Below are 25,559 nucleotides of genomic sequence, written 5' to 3' on the forward strand. Positions count from 1 at the left end.
GAATCTTAAAAGCAAGAGATAAAGAGTTAAAAAGAGTTAAAAAGCAAGAGATAAAGAGATAAAAAGTTGTCTACAAGGGAAAACCTATAAGAATATCAGCAGAAACTTTGCAGGCCAGAAAGGAATGACATGATACTGTCAAAGTGTTGCAAGGAAAACACCTATAATGAAGAATGCTCAGCAAGGCTGTCATTCAGATTTGAGGGAGAGATAGTTTCCCAAACAAAAAACAAAGGAGTTTATCACCACTAAGCCAGACTACAAGAAATGTTAAAGGGACTTCTTTGGGTGGAAAAGAAATGGCCATAATTAGACATAAGAAAATTATTAATTAAAAGATATAAAATAGGACAACATATTCATAAAATGGGGGAAAAGAAAAAAATGTTTTGTTTTTACAATGTGTATGAACTTAAAGATCATGAAATTAATATAAACTGCTATATACTTAAGATGCTATATATGAGAATCATCATGGTAACCACAAACCCAAACCTATAATAGATACACAAAAAATAAAGAGAAAGAAGGCCAAACACAACACTGTAGAAACTCATCAACATAAGAAAAGAGAGCAAAAGAAGAAAGGAACAGAGGAGAACTACAAAAACAATCAGAAAACAAATAATAAAATGGCAATAAGTACATGCGTATCAATAATTACTTTAAATGTAAATGGCCAAAATGCTCCAATCAAAAGCCATAGGGTGGCAGATGGATAAAAAACAAGACTCATCTTTATGGTTACAAGAGACTCCCCTCAGAACTAAAGAATACATATACTGAAAGTGATGGGATGGAGAAACATTCACTATGCAAATGGAAGTGAAAGAAAAGGAGAGGGTAGCAATACTTATATCAGACAAAACGAACTTTGAAACAAAGACTGTAATGAGACAAAGAAGGGCATTATATAATGATAAAGGGATCAGTCCAACAAGAGGATGTAACATTTGTAGATATCTACACACCCAACACTGGAGCACCTAAATACATAGAGCAAATATTAATGGACATAAGAGACAAATTGATGTAATACAGTGATAATAATTCCACTTACATCAATAGATAGATCATTCAGGCAGAAAATCAACAAGGAAATAATGTCTTTGAATGACGCATTGGACTAGATGGACATAACAGATATATACAGAACATTCCATCTGAAAATAGAATACATATTCTTTTTCATTGCACATGGAACATTCTCCAGAATAGATCATATATTAGGCCACAAAATAAGCCTCAATATATTTGAGAAGATTGAAATCATATGATGCATTTTTTTCCCAATCACAATGGTATGAAACTAGAAATAAATCACAAGAAAAAAAAACTTAGAAATAAATCACAAGAAAAAAACTAGAAAAAGATGCAAACACCTGAAGACTAAACAGCATGATACTAAACAACCAATGAATGGGTCAATGAAGCAATCAAAAGAAATTTTTTAAAAATGGAGATGAATGAAAACAAAACATAAATCTTTGGGACATGGCAAAAGCAGTTCTCAGGGAAATATATAGTGATACAGGCCTACCTCAAAAAACAAGAGAAATCTCAAATAATCTAACCTTACACATAAAGGAACTAGAGAAAGAAGAACAAACAAAACCCAAAGTGAGTAGAAGAGATAAAAGAAAGATCAGAGCAGAGATAAATGATATAGAGACTTAAAAAAAAAAGTAGAAAAAATCAATAAAATCAAGAGCTGACTCAAAAGATAAATCAATGAATGCATAGCCAAGACTCTTCAAAAATAAAAGAGAAAGGACTCAAATAAAATCAGAAATAAGAGAGGACCAGTAACAACTGACACCACAGATATAAACTGAGAATTATAAGAGAGTATGTGAAAGCTTATAACAAACTGGACAACCTAGAAGAAATGATTAATTCCTAGAAACACAGTCTTCCAAAACTGAACCAGGACAAAATAGAAAATCTGGACACACCAATCACAGATAACAAAATTGAATTGATAATTGAAAAACTACCAAAGAACGAAAGTCCAGGATCAGATGGATTTATAGGTGAATACTACCAAACATTTAAAGAGTTAATATCTATTTTTCTTCATCTGTTCCAAAAAATAGAGGTAGGAAAGCTTCCAAATATATTCTATGAGGCTAGCACTACCTAATACCAATGCCAGACAAAGAGAACATGAAAAAAGAAAACTATGGGCCTATGTCCCTGATGAACATAGATGCAAAAATTCTTAACAGAATATTAACAAACCACATACAACAGTACATTAAAAAGATCATTCACCATGACCAGGTGGGATTTATTCCAGGGATGTAAGGATGGTTCAATATTTGCAAATCAATCAATGTTATGCACCACATCAACAAAACAAAGGATAAACATCAAAATTATCACAATTAGAGGCAGAACAAGCATTTAACAAAATTTAACATCCATTCATGATAAAAACTCTCAACAAAGTGGAATGAACTTACCGTAACATAATAGTAATTATTAAGTGGGGAACATATCTCAGTGTAATAAAGGCCAATATGAAAACCCACAGCTAACATCATATTCAATAGTGAAAAACTGAGATATTTTACTCTCATATCAGAAATAAGACAAGGATGTCTGGATGTCAAGGATGTGTCTCACCATGTTTAACATAGTACTGCAAGTCCTAGGCACAGCAATCAGATAAGAAAAAGAAGAAGTTGAACCCTTGCTATTTGCAGATTTTATATAGAAAGTCCTAAAGATTCCACCAAAAAACTAGTAGAAGTAATACATGAATTCAGTAGAGCTGCAGGATATAAAATTAGTACCTAGAAATGAGCAGTATTTCTATGCACCAATAATGAAGTAGCAGAAAGAAAAATTAAGGAACATCATCATTGACAGTTGCACCAAAAAGAATAAGACACCTAGGAATAAAGTTAACAAAAAAGGTGAAAGAACTGTACATTACTTAAAAACTATAAAACACTGATGAAAGAAATTGAAGATGACACAAATAAATGGAAAGATATTCCATGCTCATGAATTGGAAGAATTAGTTTTATTAAAATGTCCATATTTCCCAAATCAATCTGCAGATTCAGTGCAATCCCTTTCAAAATACAAACAGCATTTTTCACAAAACTGGAACAAGTAATATTAAAATTTGTATAGAACCACAATAAACCTCAAATAGCTAAAGCAACCTTGAAAAAGAACAAAGCTGGAGGTAACACAATTCCAGATTTCAAGATATACTACAAAGCTGTAGTAATCAAAACAGTGTGTTACTGGCACAAAAATAGAGACATAGATCAATGGAACAGAATAGAGAGCCCAGAAATAAACCGAGGATTCCATAGTCAATTAATTTACAACAAAAGAGGCAAGATTATACAATGGGGAAAAGGCAACCTCTCAATAAATGATGCTGGGAAAACTGGACAGCTACATGTAAAAGAATAAAACGTTTTAATACCCTACACAAAAATAAGCCCAAATGGATTAAAGACCTAAATGTAAAAACCTGCAATGACATAAATCCTAGAAGAGACCATAGGCAGTAATTTCTCTAACATCAGCTGTAGCAAGATTTTTCTAGATACATCTCCTAAGGTGAGGGAAACAAAAGCAAAAATAAACTATTAGGACTATATCAAAATAAAAGGCTTTGCACAGCAAAATAAGCCATCAGTAAAGCAAAAAGACAACCTACTGAATGGGAGGAGATACTTGTAAATATCCTGTAAGGGGTTAGTACCCAAAATATAGTAAAGAACAATACCAAGAAAACAATACAATTAAAAAATGGGTAGAGAGTTTGAATAGACACTTTTCCAAAGAAGACATACAGATGGCCAACAGACACATGAAAAGGCTTCAACATCACTAACCATCAGGGAAATGTAAATCAAAACCACAATGAGATACTACCTTACACTTATTAGAATGGCTAAAATCAAAACCACCAGAAATAAATATTGGCAAGAATGTGGAAATAAAGGAACCCTCATGCATGCACTGTCACTGGGAATGTGAATTGGTACCGCCACTGTGGAAAACAGTATGGAAGTGCCTGAAAAAAATTAAAAATAGAATTACCATATGTTCCAGTAATTCCACTATGGGGTGTTTACTCAAAGAAAACCAAACTACAAATTTGAAAAGATATATGCACCCCTATGTTTATTGTCGCATTATTTATAGCAACCAAGATACAGGAGCAATCTATCAATAAAAAAAAAAATGGATGAAGAAAATACAGTATAGAGATAGACAATGGAAAGTTACACAGCTATAAAAAGGGATAAGATTGTGCCATTTATGATAACATGGAGGGCATTTTGTGACATGACATGTCACACTGAGAAAGATAAATAACATTATTTCACTCCTAAGTGGAATCTTAACAAAAACAAAACATGAATAAACAAAAAGCAAAATCAGACCTCTAGAGAACAAACTGATGGTTGCCAGAAGAAAGGGCACTGGAGGGAATGGGCAAAATGGTTGAAAGGGAGTGGGAGGTATAGGCTTCCAGGTATGGAATGAGTGAGTAAATCATGGGAATAAAAGGCACAGCATAGGGAATGTAGTCAGTGATACTGCAGCATTGCGTGGTAACAGAAGGTAGCCACACTTGGGGTGAATGGAGCATAATGTGTAAACTTGATGAATCACTACCTTGAAACTAATATAACATTGTGTGTCAACTCTACTCAGAAAAGAAGAGCAAGGAAGTGTCATTATTATGCCAAAACAAATTTTAGATGGGAGAGGGCCATCATGCAAATATATTAGAACATCTTATTTCAAATGTGATCAAGTCCCGCATCAGGCTCCCTGCAGGGAGCCTGCTTCTCCCTCTGCCTATGTCTCTGCCTCTCTCTGTCTCTCATGAATAAATAAATAAAATCTTTAAAAACAAAACAAAACAAAAAACCAAAGCTGAGTTAGATACAGTCTCTACCTTCAGAGAGTTTATAATGTGGCAAACAAAACAAAACAAAGCAAAACAAAACAAAACAAAAAAAACCCAAAACAAAAAACGGGAAATCAATATATAAATAACTTTAATGGAAGCCAGAAGCGAGTCCATTTGGGGGCTCAAAGAAAAGAGAGTATCTATAATTAGAGAAATAAGAAGTTTAATTAAAAAGGTTAATAGGTATTTGAAAGGCATCATTGAAAAGTGAATAGGAACTAGGGGGAGGGGAGCATTTTAAGCAGAATGAATAGTATGAAACAAAAGCATAGGAATCAAAAATACAGAGTATCTTCAGAGAATAGGCAATCTAATTTGACTTAGAATGTTAGTATAATGGAGGCTTTCACGGAGAGTTTTGAACACCAGAATGAGGAATCTGCACAAAATTAAACAAGGACGAGCTATTATCAGGTTTCAATTCCGGGCATAAGTGATATATTTAGAGCTGTGTTTTAGAGATATTAATCTAGAAACAAGTGGTAAGTGAATTGGAGAGGGAGGAGATCAAAATGAGGGAGATTAGCTGCAGTCATCCATCTGATAAGGATCTAAGCCAGGGTGATGGCATTGGGAAATTAAACACCATCCCTTCATCCCTTCATTTATTACACACTTATTGAGCATATACTGTGTCAGGCATCGTTTCCAACACTGGAGATAGGCCCGTGAACATGAAGGAGGTGGCCCCTGCTCTGAAGGAACTGAGAACACAGTTGTGTCATAAGTGGATAAGAAACAAAAGCACACAGTGCTCTGGAAGAGAAGACAGGGTGCCCTTGTCTAGTTAAATTTTCATCTCCCAACTTCCTTCCCTGACATTCTCTTAGGCTTTTAGGAACTTCTAATTAATCAGGAAACTCAGATTGTGGGACGCCTGGGTGGCCTAGTGGTTAAGCCTCTGCCTTTGGCTCAGGGCCTGATCCCTGCGGAGAGCCTGCTTCTCCCTCTGCCTGTGTCTCTGCCTCTCTTTGTGTGTCTCTCATGAATAAATAAAATCTAAAAAAAAAAAAGGAAACGGAGATTCTAGTGACCAAGTCTGTCAAACAGAAGACAGCCACAGCCGTGGGTAAAGAACACCACATAGCCAAGTGTCTTAGTTGAGGTTCTCTGCGCTTGTATAACAAAACCCACTCAGGCTAACTTGTACATAAGGGAAAGAAAATTATTATGGAGATAGAGCTGTCTCTCTGAGATCCACAGGCAGAAGCTAGCTATGGTCAGACCTCAGGACAGACTAGAAAGCCATCAAAAGGCAAGGAAGCTGTTTTCTCTTTTGTTCTTTCTTTTCCTGTCCTTCATGCTCAGACACCTACACCCACCCCCTCTATCCTTGTACACTCACAGATGCTCTTAGGTCTGCTTCTCCCTTTGGCTTTGCCACCTTCTTTTCTTGTCATGCTGGCCATCTCTGTCTAGGTACAGGTGGCTAAATATGACAGCCCCAACCAGATTCTCGCGTCTTTAGTTCAAGAGATCTATGGACAGTGAAGGCTTTACTGAATTCCCATTCTAAATTCCCAGGAGGATCCGGGGGGCCAGCCACAGTCGAGATGGCAGTATAGTTGCCACTTCTGGAACCCATGGCAGAGAGGGGAGTAGAAGGGATTTCTCAGGGAAAAGGCATAGGTTAACACTACCAACACTTTGGTCCCTGTCACAGTAGACGTGCATGTATATGTGATATAATTGTGATTTTTTTTCTCTCTAGAAAACCTGTAGTTAAAGTAAGGTTTGTTTTACAACAGATGATATCTTAAAAGCCTACTGATATGTGATATTTGAGTACCTGCTATGTAGCAGGTGCTTTTCATAATGTATATAATTTAGCTTCTATCTGAATGTCCCATAATCTCATCAGATTTGACATGGGCTACACAATACTCATCATCCGTCATTTGACTTCCAGTAATGCCATTTTATACCTACCACTTACTGTAAAACTCACCAAACTGTATTGTAGTTATTTGTTTCCAGCTTTGGTCAATGAGCTCCTTAGGGCAGACCCATGTCTTACTCATCTTTGCATCTCCAGGGCCTCACACAGAAGTTTCTGCAGGGGTGGTTGCGTAGTAATTGCACTGCATGGAATATGAGGTGGAATCACTGTAAGCCCTTCTGTCTGATTTGACCTATGGGTTGAGGAAAAGTTGGGTGACAGAAATAGGAAGGTGTGGAGGAGCTGATTGGAAAGGGTAGGAGGTAGGAATGAAGATAGTGGGTAGAGTATGGACAAAATCCAGGTCCTAGATACCAAATTGGCTAGGAGAATTCAGTTTGTATTTTTTTACAAGACTGTTTCAGTATGTCTTTTGTTTAAAATGCTTTTAATTTTTAAAAGGCAATTTATTTTAAGTGCATTTTAAGCAATAAAAAAGGGGTTTTATCAGGACATCATATAAATATTATATTGATGGTATTTTGTTTTGTTTTGACAGGAACAAGAATGGTAAGTCCAGCATCCTTAAGAAAACTTCTGGAATCTTGTAAAGATCTTTCCTTGCTTGATGTGTCCTTCTGTTCACAGATTGATAATAGAGCTGTGCTGGAACTCAATGTGAGCTTTCCAAAAGTGTTCATAAAAAAGAGCTTTACGCAGTGACTTAATATGTGTTCTATAATAAAATCAATGTGCTTTTGTAGGGTTTTATTTTAGAGTTGGTTTTGTTTAGTTTTTATGATGGTGGGAATGTCTTAATATTCCATTAAGGCATTTGTAGATTTTTGAAGAAAAAAATATGAAATTGTCCATTAAATCAAGTAAAAATGTAAACAAGTGTTTTGAGAAGATATTGCAAGCACTTTTCTTGAAGAATATGTGAGTGGCTCACATTATGTGTACCTTATGTTAATCAGTAATATTATTCTTTAGTCAGTAATTACCTGTGTAATAAAAGAATAATATGGAAACCTTTTAACTTATTTTTAAAGGAACATGTTGAGCCAGAAAGTATCATGATATTTAAAAATAAAAATAATTTTTCACACCTCCATGTAAGGATGTCTTATTAATAAGCCTTATGACCTGGCCAGTGTTTTGTTTGGGTGTATACAGAATTTCCAGAGTTAACTGGAGAAATTAATGTGCTATGATTAATTTTTAAGCTGATAAATCAATTCTTCAACTTGAGAATTTTAGTTTTTCCATTTTTCTTCTGACATATATATTTTACTACTGGATAATACCAGTATAAAAATATGAGCATAATCAAGAACAGAGGTAAACTACTAAAGAAAACAACTTTCCAACTGTTAAGCTGATGCCTTAAAAATTTGCCAGAGAGAAAAGTTTAAGACTTCTGAAATATATGTGGATTTCATTTATTTATATATTTTTTTCCTGTGCCCCAGCACCTTAAATAATTAGAAAGCTGTTACAGCAGATAAAAAAACAAACAACATTGTTTTGTTAAATAGTGAACTGATTTAGTTCTGCTGCTCTGAAAGTAAACAGAAAAAATTTTGTGGCATAAAATGACAAGGCCATTTTGAGTAGAAAACTAATATTAAGGATACAGTATACCAAAATTTATTTTCCCACATAGGGCAATATGTTAAATTCCAACATCTGCACACCCTAGAATAATCCTGGAGAACTCTGCTGTCCAGTATGGCAGCCACTAGCCATTTGTGGCCATTTTATTTAACTGCAGTTAAATGTAATTAAAAATTCCATACTTCAGTTGTGCTAGCGTTCAGGAGTCACCGGGGGCTGGTGGTTATCATATTGGACACCATTACTGTAGAATTTCTTGGAGTCATTTAAAACACACACACACACACACACACACACATTTAGCTAAAAAAATTAGCATGATTAATATTTGTCTCTAGGCAATTTTTGAGGGTATTCTCAACAGTATACATATGAAAGCATTCCCCCCAAAGTACTTAAGCTAGTGAATTTATACATATGACAAATATTAGTCATTCCGTAAATATTTATTGAATAAGAATATATTATTGAGTTAGGCCATACAATATGTCAAACTTTAAAAATGTAAAGGTTATAAATTATTACTAGTAGTAGTGCTGTGTTTATTCTTTTATAGAATATAAAGAATGTAATATCATGACATTTAAAATATTAAAATAGTAATAGTCTCCTCCATGTAAGAGACCATCTGTATGAGGATTGCTGTCACGTGTATGGTACGCCCTATTTTCCAGTTCATGGCAGAAGCAAGGGGCAGTTGGGAAAGGGCTGGGTTGACCTACATTGTTACCTTCATGCACTTGGATTTGCTTTTCACTGACAAATGTATGTCAACATTTTAAATGTTTTATCTGGTGGAACTTTTAGGAGGAAGAGACTTATAAATTGACTACCAACTGGGTGAAATAGTACTTTTATCTTGAATTAGCAACTGGCATGGAATTAGTGCTTACTTTTGTGCCAGATGCTCTGTGTGCTTTGTGTTTACTGAGTCACTGAATCTTCACAACTGCGCCATAAGGTAGATACCATACTTACACGCCATAAGGTAGATACCATTACTTACACGAACTTACAGGTGAGGAAACAAAGAAAGATCGAAGAACTTACTCATGTTCACATAGCTGCTAGTGGCAGAGCCATTATACACGCCTCGGACATCTGGCTTTAGAGGCGGTGCTTTCACCCTATGTTTTAAGTGTCCAGGGTGGCTTCTGATTCTAGAGCGCAGGTCAAGCGAACATTTTCTGTAACGGACTAAGAGGCAAAATTGAGGTTATTATATAGGTATTATAGTAATGATAGAGAAAGTGAATTTCCACAAAATTTTGAAGGACAGAATTCAAAACATAGTAATTGAGAAAATTTTTTTGTGATATGGTTCCACTAACAAGTAGAATGAAATACTCTTGGGGAGGATAATATTTCACTTAGTTGGGATTCAGAGTTACTATTTCCTGTCATCAGAATTGATTGTAAGTATTCATCTGGTAATGTTGATCTCTGGTATGATTTTACATATTTTTGTCTTTGAAAATATCTTTTCATACAGATAAGTATTGCCAAGTACATATGTTAATCCATGAGAATATTTTCACTGAGCATATTTATCGCTTGGAAGACATTGATAGAATTCTATTAGATTCCTTCTTCTCTTGGTATTTTCCTTTTAGCATGCCATTACCTTGCAGATTAATCGCTTCCAGTTGAAGGTTGGGTGGAGCTCCTCAATTGCACAATTGAATGGATTTGAAAAATGGAGATTTCCTTCATATTTGCATCGGGGTTCAAAAAACCCACTGCTGGACGTATGGTTTGAGCTCAGAAAAATACATGCTGCAGATTCCTGTGAGAACGGAGATATTGCTTCTTGTCTTACCTTTTGGTAGCACAGGAAATGTATAAAGCTGCTTGGTGTTACTTTGTGATTCAAATTATATTAGTTGTCATCAAAATTACTTTAGTGTAAGTTTCGCATATGAACACGGTTTTGCTGGCTCCACCTCCAGACCTTCTGATTCAGTAGAATTTGCATTTTAATGAGCAGCCAGTGGATGCTGACTGCTGCTGGTCTGAGGGCCACCCTTTGAAAAGCACCACTCCAGAATGCTCTTTGGGTCCGGAGGAGCCCTTTCCTGAATCCCACATACAGTGGGAATAACTGTTCCCACTGTTTTGCAGTGTTTCAATTTTGGGTTGAATTCATTACAAAACATGATCAACTCTGCAAGAAAAGCTACGTTCCAAAGCCATTTGGCGTTCTGTAGTTGTGGTTGAGGGTATTTCTTCTGGTCCAGAAAAATTGCAATATCCGTTCTGAACTCAAAAACTCACGATAAAACTACCACTGTTAAGCCAACAGACTGCAGTGTGGTAGGAGAGATCCGAGTATTCAGCTTCTATAGCTGACGGGTGACAGCTGAGGATGGTTCAGTGGCATTCACTGCCTGCCGAGAGCACTAGGTCATTAACACAAGGTCAAGTCACATATATTCCACAACTACTTGCCATAAATAGTACAGTAAATAACCTTAGGTTTTCAACACTTTACGTTTTCACAAGTTCTTCTAAATTTGACCAACTAAGTCTTTTTTTGCTCCACATATATATATATATATATTTTTTAACACATCTTAGCAGATTCTACTTCAGGGTACACCGAGGTCCTATTTTCTTAACTTCTGAGAAATGCTCTTGCCTGAAGTTGCTCCACACAGACTGTTTGTAGAAAATCACTCTCCCGTCACTTGAGCCTTAGCACGGACTTATCCAATAAACAACAATAACGGGGCAGTAGCAGTAACATCTGTTGACTCAGCAAGAGCCAGGGAAAACCACTCAGAATCATGTGCCTTGTTTTTTTTTTATTGACTATTGATGTTGTTCCCAGTGTTCTCAACTCTTCGAGCCACTGTCCTTGCCAAAAGCCTAATTACATAGTCTAAGCAAGTTTACTTTGGACACTTTTCTTTAGCTGATGAATCAAAAACAATTTAACTCACCATTGGTAAAAGGCTTTCCTCGCGGGGCTAATGAATGAACCATGCAGAAGCTTGCTTTGGCTGCAGCTTTTTCATTTTTTTTTTTTTTTAAGAAAGAAATTCTGTAATGAGATACCTTGTTTCAAATTTCCTAATTTTTCTGGCCACTGTGATCATTCCATTGTGTGTATAGTATTTTTCCGGAACAGTGACAGTGTCATGGCATGTTAAACACAACCTTTGCCATCTCATGTGGCAACAAAATTATCCATACTGTCTTAAACATAGGAAACTTGGAAGTCCACATTTCTTTTTTTCCTTTTCCTTTTTGTTCTGGCACAATGGGTGTCCACTGGTAATAAGAAAACATTGTGGTATGGCAACATGTGTGGCATGCAGAATGCAGAAGAGTCGTAACTGCATCCCTGCCATTTGTAACGTGCGGAGCAGCAGTGTGGACCGCCGAGAACCCGGTAGGTGTGTGCTGTGGCTACTCACCGCTTCCACTGCAGGCCAAAGCAACCATAGACCTGAATGAATGAATGTGGCCGCATTCCAATAAAACTCTTAGTTGCTTACGGACACTGAGAGTTTAATTTCATGTGATTTCCGTGTGTCATATAATACTCTTCTTTCTTTGATTTGATTTTATTGTTTTTACCATTAGAAAATCTAAAAACCATTTTCAAGTGGCAGTCTGAATCTGGCCGGTGGACCAAATCTGTGAACACTGTTCTGGGATATTCGCAAGTCGTTACTGAGCTCAGGTTTGCCCATTTCTAATTTTATACACTAGTCTCAAACCTGTTCTCAGCCTTTATCTTTCTCACTTTACCACTTAGATTTTAATATGAAAAACAGTATTTTATTGACTTAGGAAAAAATTTTTACCATTACAGTGAGAGAATTTTGTATTTTTTCTTTTTTTCTGAGGTGTATTTGGCCAGTAAGAATTGTATATATTGAAGGTATACAATTTGATTATTTGATATACATATACATTGTAAAGTCATTACCACATTCAAGCTAAATAAGGTATCTCTCTTCAGATAGTTACCACTTTTTTTTTCTGATGGTGACAACTGAGCACATTTCAAATACACGATAAGTTTTGTCAACGATAGTCACATTGTACATAGATCTCCAGAACCTATTCATCTTGCATAACCAAAACTTTTTACCTTTTACCCAGCATCTCTCCCTATTTCCCTTCCCTTAGTTCCTGGTAACCATTGTACTTTACTTCTATGAACTTGTTATTTTTAGATTCCACATATAAATGGGATCATGCAGTATTATCTTTCTGTGTCTGGTTTGTTTGACTCAGCACAACGTCCTCCAGGGGCCTCCATGTATTTGCCAATGGCAGCATTACTTTCTTTTCAAGGCTGAATACTATTGCATTACCATATGTGTGTGTTATATATGTTATGATATAATAACATATACGTGTGGGCTGTGTATATATAATATATACACACACCCCACATTTTCTTTATCCATTCATCTGTTGACAGACATTTAGGTTGTTTCTATATCTTGCCTATTGTGAATAATGTAGAAATGATTATGGGAGTACAGTTATCTCTTTGAGATCCTGATTTCATTTTCTTCAGATATATACCCAGAAGTGGGATTGCTGGATCATATGGTAGTTCTATTTTTAATTTTCTGAGAAACCTCTATACTGTTTTTCATAATGGCTGTACCAATTTACATTCCCACCAGCAATGTATAAGAGTTCCCTTAACAAGAGAAAATATATAGACTGTCCATTAAAATTTGAAGCCGAATGACCCATCACTATTAATATTGTCAATTGACTTAAAATTTTTAATATTAGCATTTTGGTAAGATAAATTATCTTCCCAGTGGCTAGTAATAGATAAAGATATATCCCTAACTCTGTGAGCATAAGTAAAGGAGCTTCTTAATTTAAACTGCCCTGAAATAAGACCCTAAAAATACACAATATATAGAAAAACATTTAGACAGCTAATATTCTTCCTTTCTTTCAGGGTGATTAATTTTCAGCCAATATGTAGCAAAGAAAAAAGTGAATTTTTAAAAGAAGTGTTTCTATTTTTTTGGTGTTTCCCAGGAATTAACTAAAGACTGAAAACTCATATTTACAAGTATACTAATACTAACAAAGAGATATGAAACGAAATAAAAAGTTCACTTGGTTACCGTGTAAATTAATAATGAATGTTTGACTTTTCATTTTTCACTTTACAATATTAAAGGACACCATTTCTGACACAGTAATTTTCATTTTCAAAGCCATTTATCACAGTTTTCAGTGTTATTTCTAGTTTGTCCCCTTTCTTAGCACATTTAATACTAAATTAATACTTCAGAGGAAATTTTTTTTCAGCCATTCTGAAAATTTTGTCAGTGACCCTTAACACAGTGTTAGCTATTGCTAAAAAACTATTCTAGCAGCTGTGATTTTATCCATGCAGCCCAGTCCTCTAGCAGTACATTAATGTCAATAAGCAAAAGAGGTGATGATTGACAGCAATAGCAACAAGTCAAAAGGGAAAAGATAAATTACTTTAATCAAGGATCATGATTTATTATATATGTTTTATAAATGTGGATAGAGGCCAAGATTTTTCCTTTGGCACGGCGGAAAGTGTATTGAAGATTTTTGCCTATAAGTCTGAATTTTGGGCTTGAATTTTATACGCATGAATACTATTAATGGTTTATTACGTTTTGAAAGGAAAAAGGTAATTATGTTGAAAGTGACACTTTGAGAGGAAGGAAGATTTTTATCAGTGTATTTGGCGAAGTAAATTGGTGCAGTCCTAGCTATAAAATTTTCAAGGAAAAATTTAAAAGCAAAGCAGTCATATGATCAGATAAATTGAGTAGATTACACCAAAGATAAAACAGCTCTTTCTGTTACAAATGAGAATCTGTGCAGACAACTAACTGAGATGTTTTAAATTTTATTTGTATAAAAATGCTGTTCAATGTCTAATGATTTTTATTGTTTGTATTATTCTGTACTTCAGAATAATAAGATAAGCTTGAGTATCTCATTAGCTCACTTTCAAAACTGATCATTTCAGGACACCGCTGAATATAATGGAAGGTTTGGGTAAATAGGTTTGTGTCACAGCCTCTATGAAATTAGACGAGGATAAGCCTGGTAGATGAACCATCATCTATGTGCTAAACACTCACAATCCATCCTTATGTTATGAAATGACATCAGCTCATTTTAAACTCTAAAATTACACGAATCTGCAATTAAACTGCAGACTGCATTCACACTGTTATTTATTTCTCTCTCCTTTCTCTGTAATTCCCCCAAATACGAATTTATTTAAAGTTTGTTTTGTTTGTTACTCAAACCAGAGTTTGATACAGTGTTTTCCTGCTTTTACTTAGAAGGTATCATGTACTGTGGCATTTGCTTTCTCTGAAAGCGAATCCCTTCATTACTAATTAGCCCCCAGATTCTACAGTTCTTGTTGCACCCCAACTATTTTTGATGAACTAGAATGGAAAGAATAACACAAGATTAAGACATATTCATCCATCTGCTTAGTCAACAGTATATACAGACAACAAATATATGTGAGATCTCTGTGCTAGGCACATATTCAGGTGGGAAGGACCAGATGTATGGAATGCACAGAGATAATCACAGAGCAATTTTTATTTTTATTTATTTTTATTTTTTAAAAAACACCTAATTTTATTTATTATTTTTTTTAAGATTTTATTTATTTATTCAGAGAGAGACACAGAGAGAGAAAACACAGGCAGAGGGAGAAGCAGGCACCATGCAGAGAGCCTGATGTGGGACTCGATCCAGGGTCTCCAGGATCACGCCCTAGGCTGCAGGTGGCGCTAAACTGCTGGGCCACCAGGACTGCCCCACAGAGCAATTTTTAATGAGTGGTCAGGTGCCAAGAAAAAATTCTATGGTGAAAAAAAATAATGAGATCCCATGGTTTCAGCACAGTTAGGCAGATTTCTTTGCTTCTGAACTTCAGAACCTTTACTGTCTAGTGGAGGTGAAGAGGTAAGGTGAGATGAGGTAAGGTTTGTAGTATTTCCCAATTTTCCATGGAATACTGGTCAATGGTATTGGAAGCGATAGTCTCTCAGGGTACAGTTTAGAAAGTACTAAAGCAGTATTATATGGTGTCTTACAGAAAGTATTCACTACAGGGGCGCCTGGGTGGCCCATTCGGTTAAGAGCCTGACTCTTGATTTCTGCTCAGGTCATGATCTCATGGTTGTGGGACTGAGCCCAGCATACGGCTCCGTGCTCAGCGGAGAGTCTGCTTGAGATACTCTCTCTCCCTCTCCCTCTGCCCCTCCCCCCGCTTGTGTGCTTTCTCTCTCTCAAAATAAATAAATCTTTTTTAAAAAGTATTCACTACAGTAACTTTCAAGATATTTCCTCAAGATCATGCATTATAATTTATTTCTAATAAAAATATTTTAAATGTATCATTTAAGAGAAAGATTAGGAAGTTGACTAATGCTTTGGTGATGTGATTTAAAAAATTTCTGGTGGCACCTGGATAGCTCAGTGGTTGAGCATCTGGCTTTGGCTCAAGTCGTGATACCCGGGGGTCCTGGAATCGAGTCCTGCCTTAGGCTCCCCACAGGGAGCCTGCTTCTCCTTCTGCCTATGTCTCTGTCTGTCTCTCTGTGTCTCTCATGAAAAAAATAAATAAAATCTTTAAAAAAAATTTCTGAGCACGATTACTTTTTATTTTGGCCAATAATTTCTAAGTTAATTTTTCTTCCTTTATTAGATCTTTGGAATATGTATTTATTTTTGGTATCCTAAAATTTTGTGAACATGATAGTCTAGTCATTGGGAATGGCTAAAGGAAATGCTGTACCATCTGAGGATTTTTAATATTTGTAGGATTTTACTGTTATGCTCCTTATTCAATATTTATATGTTGTGCTACTCCATAAACTATTCTAATCATCAATTCTGTAGCAATAGAAAAAGAAAATCTACATTAACTCCTGATCGGTGACTACTTAAAAATATTGAATATAAAGTTAGAGTAACAACAATTCAGAACTAGCACCTGTTTTGCTAAAGTCTATGATAGAAGTTGGTAATTTATTACAAGATCAGGGCGCCAGGATGGCTCAGTTACTTAAGCGTCTGCCTTTGACTCAGGTCATGATCTTAGGGTCCCGGGATTGGGGCACATCAGTCTCCCTGCTCAGCAGGGAACCCGCTTCTCCCTCTCCCTCGGCCCCTCCCCCTGCTTGTGCTCTCTCTCTCACTCTCTAATAAATGAATAAAATCTTAAAAAAAAATTTATTACAGGACACCTGGGTGGCTCAGTGGTTGAGCATCTGCCTTCAGCTCAGGTCATGATCCTGGGTTCTGGGATCGAGTCCCACATCAGGCAACCTGCAGGGAGCCTGCTTCTCCCTCTGCCTGTGTCTCTGCCTCCCCTCTGTGTCTCTCATGAAGAAATAAATAAGATCTTAAAATTTTATTTTAAGATAAATTTTAAATAAATTTTAAAAATTTATTACAAGACTGTTTCTTCCCAAAGAGATACTTTCATGTGAACCTTATTGTATGTGTAGTCACACACACACATGCACACGCACACACGCACATACACATTTCAGTCTCCTAGGCAAATATGTGTTTAATTTCGTTAACTTTTTTTTAGTGGGAAGTTATGCTTCCTCCTATAGAATGTTTATAAATTGCTGCTAAGATTACAACCACAAAAGCTAGAGAATTACTAAGGCTAACACAGAGTCTGGCACACCATTGTTCTTATTTGAGATGTTTTTGCTGACAAAACCCCCAAATACAGGATTGATAGTGCTGAAGCCCTATTTCCTCTGTTTAAAAGTTCTAAAAATTATTCCACCCAGTCAAACCTAAAATAAATATTCATAAGTCCTTATAATCAGAAATATTCATAAAATTGAAAGACCTTAAAATGTGTGTCTCCAGCATATGTTTCCTTGGCATCTGTCCGTAGTGTCTGACCACGTGTAGCTAAGAGAAAAAAAAATCTTAAGACTCTTTGACAACTGTTCTGCTTTCGTCTTTCAAAATATCTGCTGATCGCCCATCTATGTACACGCTTTAACCAAAGTCAGGGGTCCCGTGTCCCACCCTGTTCCCTCCGTCGTACCACGGTGTCCAGTCTGAGCGGAAGGGCCTTCCTGGAGCATCATCGGGCCCTATTCCTCAGCACCAACAGTCCTAAACTGTCAGAGCCACTAGCTCCGGTTTTCACCCGGTAGCCTCACATCCTCCCTCAGAAATCAAATTAGGCCATCTATTTTCTGATGTTTTGAACATTAAAGTATCGAGTGTTAAAGAACTTTTTAAGCCTTTTGATAAATGTTTAACCACTAACTCTCTGGTGAGGGGAGAAGCCCTGATTTGTAGCACTTTCCAATTTTTGTCATGTAAATATTCCCAGCGTGACCCATTTCAGGCTTTCCACGTGAAGTCACTGGGTGCTGAGTTGGGAGGAGATGCACACTGTTCTTTTGAGTTGATGTGAACTGCCTCCAGCTCTCGGCTGCCAGACGGAGAAACAGGCATCAGAAGCTAGAGCTAGTTTCCCCGCAGAGGCTGCGTCCTCTGTGGTCAACTGGTCCTTCAAAATCTATGAAGTTCTTCCTTCCACTGAATACACCAAAAAAATTAAGTTAAAATAGATTTTCCTAAACTATTATCAGATCGTCACTAGTCAGAGAATTAAGAATACTAAAAACTTTGCAAAAACTTATAAGGAGAAGCAAATTCTTGTTGCTGATGTCAATCTGACACTGGTCATGTAAATGGATAGAGCAGTGTGTATTTGTGGGATTATAATAAAAAAAAAACTCCCCTGTATTTCCATGGACTTTGAAAATTATATCCCCAGATAAATTGTGACATTTCCCTTCTGCGTGTTGCTGCAATTTTACATTACGAAATTGTCATGGAGATTCATTACACCTATTTTCCAAACACAAATGACCATAACTCAAATATGTACCTATCATATACTGAACTCTGCGTAAAAACATACTATCACTAATGGATATGCAGGCACGCTGATGAGACACGTCTACATTTTTATAACAAAGATTCTTGGAACCTCAGAATTTTTAACTTTTGATATCTTCCTGCCTCAGGTACTGGATTTTTGACCCAAAGTCGGAAGCATTTATGTATTAGCCTTTATCAGGCTACAGGGAACAACAACCTCAAATGTGTCAGTGGCTTCCAATAACACATTCCTCACTCATGTGGCGTGTTGGCTACTGTGAGTTGGATGCCATAGCTGTTCTCCAAGGCTTGGTTCAGGTTCAGGTCTGCTCCAGCCAGAACCCAGGCTGAAGGAGAAGACCCTAACTGAGATGTGCCCCTCTAGTGGCAAAGGGCACTGGCGGAAGGGGGTTGGCAGCAGGGTGAAATGCATCTCAAAGTGTTCCGGTAGATATACTGCTCATTGAGCCTGCTCACATTCTGTTGGCCAAAGCAAGGCATGTGGCCAAGCCCAATCATAGGGCAACAACACTACTCTCCTTCCAGGGAGCCGTTATACGTCATGGCCAGAGGTGCTGGGAACAAAGAATTCTGAACAGTAATACCCCAGGTACCACAATTTCCCACAAATATTTGAGTTCACTCTAGCCAAAGTAGGTCAAAATAACATAAAAGGAAATAACATCTTAATTTTTAAAAAAGGAATCCGTTGGTTTAGGTTGAGAATTTTTAGAAGGATCCTCACTCTTTGTATTTCATCCTTTAAAAAATAAAAAGATTCCCCCAAATATGACCTAATTGTGTGGGAAATAAACAATATGATAAACTAATTGGAGTGGCCCTAGCTAATTGATGCGGTAGTCATGGGAACAATGGAAGGGAAACAGGAGGGGATCCCTGGGTGGCTCAGCGGTTTAGCCCCTGCCTTTGGTCCAGGGCGTGATCCTGGAGTCCCGGGATGGGGTCCCACATCAGGCTCCCTGCATGGAGCCTGCTTCTCCCTCTGCCTGTGTCTCTGCCTCTCTCTTTCTGTGTCTTTCATGAATAAATAAATAAATAAATAAAATCTTAAAAAAAAAAAAAAGAAACTGATTTAAAAACAAAAAAAAAAAAAAAAGGAAGGGAAACAGGAGTCCCAGGGAACCCAGCCAGGGTCTGGACTGTGCTACTTTGTGGCCGTTACTTAACTCTTCTGCCTCTCAGGTTCCTCATGTGTAAAATAAGAAAATTGTTCCACAAGCTTCCTAAGGTCACTCTTACTATAAAGCTCTCATTCGAATGCTTTTTTATTGTCATCTAATTAACAAAGCATATCCTTCTGCAATTTATATTATGGTTTAACTCGTTGTTTTTCCTAGAATTATAGCAGAGCAATGGAATCTTAATTTTCTTTTATTCATATCCCACCCTATTAAAAAAGGGATTTGAGATAAAGTAATAGAGTACAACTCTCCTTGTTTTTAATCTTAATATTCAAACTGATGTAATTCCATTACTCTGAGCTTTGCTGGTTTAGGCAACATTATATATAAGAATCATTGGGGAGCTTGTTTAAAATGTAAATTTCCAGCCCCCAAACCCCCAGGGACGCCAAGCCTAGACTGCATCCAGAACACTACATTTCTAACAAGCACCCCATAGGTAATCGCACGCTTCTCAATTACACATTCCTTGTCTGGTGGTTGTATTTTGTGAATTTAACTTTAAAAAAACCCCACACATTTAGCATATCGGACCTCTGTAAATGATAGGATTATGTTCAGAAAGAAATTTTAGAAACTTGGAAACCAAATATCTTAATATTCCTTTAAAAAATTTTTTTAAAGATTTATTTATTTATTCATGAGAGACACACAGAAAGCGGCAGAGACTTAAGCAGGGGGAGAAGCAGACTCTCTGCGGGGAGCCTGATAAGGGACTCAATCCCAGGGCCCCGGGATCATGACCTCAGCCGAAGGCAGACGCCCAACCACCGAGCCACCCAGGTGTCCCTCTTACTATTCCTTTGAAGTGAAAGTGCTTTGATTAGTATTAGATTCTCCAAATCCATAGGGTAGACCCACCTCAGGTTGAAATACTGCAAAATTGGAATGGCTGTTAGATGGTGACGTGCACTCTCCCTGCTTCTTCCCTTGTTCCCTCACAATCGAATCTCCACATCCACATCCTCACATCATGCCCTTTCTCTGCTTAGAACCCTGCAGAATAAAAACCAAAACCTTTGTCCTCTGGGATCTTATCTCCCCAACCTCCGCCCTTGCCTCTGCACCTGCTCCTTGCTGCAGTGCTCTTCCCCGTGTGTCTCCTCCCCTGCACAGCTTGCTTTCCTCGGGGCTCTGCTCCAATACTGACTGCAGAGAGAGCCCCTTATTGACACTCTGCTAAAGTAGCATATTCTCCCCCACCCATCAATCACTAGCCTTTACCCTGAATTTTTGTTTAGAGCACTTATAACGATTTGACATACTATGTGTTGATTTATAACCACCCCTCTATGATTTTTATCTCAATGAGAACAAGAGCTTGGTTTGGTTCTGCTCTGTCCCCTGGGAATTCAAATAATACCTGGCACAGAGTAGGTACTCAGTAAATATTTGTTGAACAAATTCTAGAGATTATACACAGCTTGGCCTGTCTCCAGTATAAGCCGAGACTATTAAGATCCACGCTTTATAAAACAGGAATGTTTTTAAAGGCAGTTTTATTTTCTCTTAATTTCCCATCTATTTTGAAAGTCATTTTAATTTATTACTTTTAGATTTATCATCCCTTTTGCAAACTCTCTTCTTTCCATCTTTCTTCTAGTCTATTTTTTAATTATGTGTGATACTTTATTTTGAATTATGGCAATTTAAAGATGATATTTCATTTCAACAAGTTTTAATTACTTAATTGAAATATGAAACTCCAACTATGAATTCAATGCTGGTGAAAGGCACCAGATTTACATTCCCATAAAACTGAGCACTTATCTTCATGTGATACATATATGGGATAGGTATATGAATGTGTAATAGCACTCAAGATTTCCTCTGAAAACTAGAAATCTTCTTGATTAAAAAAAAAGAACTAAAAGGATAACTGATTTCTCAACATCCTCTGATACATGCTCTCTAAAACCAACATATGTCTGATAGAGGCTTTTATGCCATAAAAATACACCTGACTGGGGGCAGCCGGCTGGGTCAGTCCATAGAGCATGTGACTCTTGATGTCAGGATTGCAAGTTCAAGCCCACACTGGGCATAGAGCTTACTTTAAAATAAATAAAAATTCAAAAATAAATAAATAAATAAATAAATATATATATAAATAAATAAATAAATAAAATATAAATAACAATAAATGCCTGGCTGGAATAGAACTGAGGTTATTAAGACAAGAGGTCCAAAGCACTGAAAACTGAAAAAAAAAAATAGCTGTTGCAATGCTTACATTTTTAGTAAAATAAGATTAGACCAGGGGCACATGAGTGGCTTAGTTGGTTAAGCGCCCAACTCTTGATTTTGGTTCAGGTCATATCTAGCCCTACATGAGGTGCCATGCTCTGGGTCAGAGTCCACTTAAGATATTCTCTCTCTCCGTCTCCCTCCCCTTCTGCTCCTCCCTCACTCATGGGTTCATGTGTTCTCTCTCTTTCTCTCTAATAAATAAAATCCTTAAAAAAAAGAAAAGATTAGACCACATTGAAACAGTCCACCTATTTGGACATTTCTCCCTCCCTGGCCCAGATTTCCCTAATTGTTACCTACCTCCTGGTCTGGTGCCTAGAATTTCCTGATGTGCCAGTACACGGTCAGGAATGAAGGTTTGGGTCACCTTATCACATTAATAACCAAGACCAGCAGAGGTGCTTGCTAAAGGAAAGGGGGAAAGCTATCGGGTAGAGGAAGGAGGTAGTCATGAATCCCAGCTATGACCACGTGACCAGTTACAGAAATAAGGACTGTAATTGTCACGAGTACTTCCTCTTTATTTCATTATGAAAATGTTTGTGTGCATATTTCTAAAGCATTTAACTTTGTTTTAGTCTCTCTTATCTCCTTATCATGTAATATAAGCTTTATTGACTTTATATCATGGTATTTAAGTATTGCTAATTTTACATCCTAGTATTTATATTACAGGATATCAGGAAGAGTAAACATCATCTAAGAATGGTGTACTTCTCTTTTGGGGAAACGGTTAGTGGGTTTTGGTTGTATGCAGGATAGTTGCATCATGTGAGGTGGAATTTCGACCTCATTTTCTTTATTTAGAGATTAAGCATAGTTTCAGAACATATGTATGGATGCCAAGTGTATAAGGGGTACACTACAAGTGTGGTTAATTTTGTGTGTCAAAGTGGTACCACCAGGTGCCCAGATATTTGATCAGACATTATTCTGGGTGTTTTCTTTGTGTTTCGATGAGATTAACATTTATACTAGTAGACTTCGAATAAAGCAAAATGCCTTCTGTAATGTAGGTGGGCCTTATCCAATCAGTTGAAGGAAGGCCAGAATAGAACAAAAAGCTCAGCTTCCCCCAAGCAAGAGAGAATTTCTCCAGCATGCTGCCTTTGAGCTTTACTTGCAATGTTGGCATTTCCTTGTTCTACAGCAAACCGTCTTTGGAATCAAGCTGGAACACTGGTTCTCTTGGGTCTCTACCCTGTCATCATTCCCTGCAGATTTTGGGATTTGCCAGCCTCCATAATACCATGAGCCAACTCCTTTTACTATTGTACAAATATTTATACATATATACATACATACATATTCTGTCAGTTCCATTTCTCTGGAAAGCCCTGACTGACACGCTTCTCAACAAGACCAAAAAATCTTGTGACCTACAAATAACGTATGAGAAAATAAAAACTTTTTATTAACTGGAATCAAAACATTGTATACATACTAACGACCATGTCATATGATCATTTAAAGCTAGCGGCAGTTCGGATTATATAAATTTTATTGGAGAGATCTAGTCATTCACTGAGCTTTAAATCACCATGCACTTGCCTATCTTACAAATATCTATTTTAAAATAAACATCATTTTTGTAGGACTTTTGTTTTTTTTTTATGAACCTGAGATCCAAAATATTGAGGTTACTTTATCACTGCAGACATTTTTTTGTAAATTCTGCAAGTTAACACTGATGCATAACAAAATCTATTTTCAACTTTATGTATTCTCAATACTGGTAACTTAATTTTTTTCTTATAAAATAGTAGAAAGTGTTTTTGTTGTGTATGGTCCTACCTACTACTTGTAGGATAAATACAAGCTAGGAAGACACATAAAAATCAGATTTAAATATGTTGGCTAGTATGTTCTTTAAATCAATTACATGTGAAATTGAACCACAGAAAAAGGTAAAACAAAACAAAACAAAAACAAAAACAAACCTGGGATATGTTTTCTGAATCATTTCAGAAACTTCTGTGAGATACTGAGGCTCTGTAGGACAGTTTACAAAACAACATACAAGAAATTAGAGTATTAGCATTAGGAGGCTTCCTACAAGAAAAAAAGAGCAATTTTTGAAGTTCCTTCAAGGACAAAAGATAATGGATGTTTTTATAGTTTGCATCTGGACTAACTCTATTAGCATCATTAGTGGTAATGTATTCCAGAAGCCATTTAATGTAATTATGCAGATAATATTTTTTCGTTAAGAATGTTGTGGAATTTCAAATAAGTACATTTTTTAGATGAAATCTTTTAATCTTCTAAAAGTAGTTTCTTAGAAAAGTCTATTCTCTCTACAGTAAGAAATGAGGAAACTATAGGTTAAGAGACTAATAACGTTCACTTTTGTAACTCACTTAAATTATGATATAACCCAGTTTTTTTAAGTTGCTAAGTCAAGATAGAAAAGTAAGAATTCTGCAAGTACCTTTACTTTTAGGTCTTAGCCTAGAGATGTTTAAAATATAAGCATACCTGTATCAAAAGTACATTTATTGTAAACACCTTTTTTTTTTAATTCCTTTTTTTTCCTGTTCACACTACCTTTTAACACTTCTTGCACTACCACCCTGACTTTCTTTGGGAAAAAAACCCATCTCAGACTCTAGGGACATATGATTTAGATGGAGCTGATTCCTTGGTTTTAGAAGTTATCACGTGAACTCAGGACTGACCTATCAGAGCACTGCAGCTCTTTTTACGCATGTGCACACACACACATGCACACACACATGCACACACACACTACACACTGACTGTTTAAAAAGAATGAGCAGTAAGACTAATTCTTGGCCTCAAGTGGAACTTTTCAGGATTAGGCTCTTTGTAGTACCGGATACAAACCTGACTTCTATCCTCAAGCCAGCAGTTTTGGTCACCAGAATGAGTTCACCTGCCAGGAGACGAAGAGAGCCTGACTCCGTGCTGATGATGCCATTGGTCCCTCTGAGTCAAGTCATTTAAGAAGTTTTATGTGTTTTTTTTTTTTAAAGATTTTACTTATTTGTTCATCACACACACACACACACACACACACACACACAGAGGCAGAGGGAGAAGCAGGCTCCCCGCTAGGAGCCCAATATGGGACTCGATCCTGGACCCCGGGATCACGCCCTGAGCCAAAGGCAGACGCTCAACCACTTAGCCACCCAGGTGTCCCTCAGAAGTTTTATGTTGCATGATCCATTAAATTCCTTGGTGTGTGTGTGTGTGTGTGTGTGTGTGTGTGTGTGTGTGTGTTGTGGAGGTGGTCAAGCCCACTTTATTTAGTTTCAGTGACTTGCAAAAGGAAGAGTTCTAATAGTCAACTACTAGTACTTTGAAGAAAATATTCTTACAAGGAACTACTCCTCCCACCCGTTTCCTATAAAAGGGCAAGTTTCCTTTGCCTTTTCCAGGTTTTCCCTCTGTAAAGTATCAGCCCACTTCTGCCAAAGTACATCACCTCATCTTCTTAAAGGCTGCTAAATTGTTTTCTTATATTATTCTTCTTAGCTTTGAATGCTCCTCCAACTAAGAATCCTGAATCAGTTTACACATAAAATTCATATGCTTCCGTTGTCCTGGAAATTGGTCTGGATTCATGTCCTCGGATGCTACACTCCTTGTGGCAGTTATAAATACTACTGATGCCAGAGTAGTTCAGGGTTCCCCACACATTTAGCAATAAGTGCAGTGCCATTTGGACTGGTTATTTGAAAATTTTCATCTATGATAAGTC

General features: G+C 36.8%; 2 protein-coding genes across 6 annotated transcripts in view; one reads left to right on the forward strand and one right to left on the reverse strand.

The window, feature by feature from the left end:
* The window catches only part of FBXL4 (F-box and leucine rich repeat protein 4), a 79,025-nt gene extending 71,078 nt beyond the window's left edge, over positions 1-7,947 (forward strand). For all 3 annotated transcript variants that reach the window (XM_077902997.1, XM_077902998.1, XM_077903000.1), the window contains one exon: positions 7,393-7,947. In XM_077902997.1, the coding sequence (XP_077759123.1) occupies positions 7,393-7,556 (164 nt within the window). In that variant the 3' untranslated portion in view covers positions 7,557-7,947. The remainder of the gene's footprint in view (positions 1-7,392) is intronic.
* LOC144317091 (uncharacterized) overlaps positions 1-25,559 on the reverse strand; it is a 67,494-nt gene that overhangs the window by 32,930 nt on the left and 9,005 nt on the right. The window contains exons 2-3 of one of the 3 annotated variants that reach the window (XR_013382970.1): positions 9,501-9,647; positions 6,903-7,035 (exon numbers count right to left, since the gene is read on the reverse strand). Coding sequence is in view for 1 of the 3 variants with exons in the window: in XM_077903001.1 (XP_077759127.1) it covers positions 9,501-9,647 (147 nt within the window). In the remaining 2 variants the exon portion in view is untranslated. Of the gene's footprint in view, positions 1-6,902; positions 7,087-9,500; positions 9,648-25,559 lie in introns of all 3 variants that reach the window. The other 2 variants (XR_013382969.1, XM_077903001.1) reach the window with 2 other exon arrangements.

Source organism: Canis aureus, chromosome 7 (assembly GCF_053574225.1).
Source record: "Canis aureus isolate CA01 chromosome 7, VMU_Caureus_v.1.0, whole genome shotgun sequence".
Classification (NCBI taxonomy): Eukaryota; Metazoa; Chordata; class Mammalia; order Carnivora; family Canidae; genus Canis; species Canis aureus.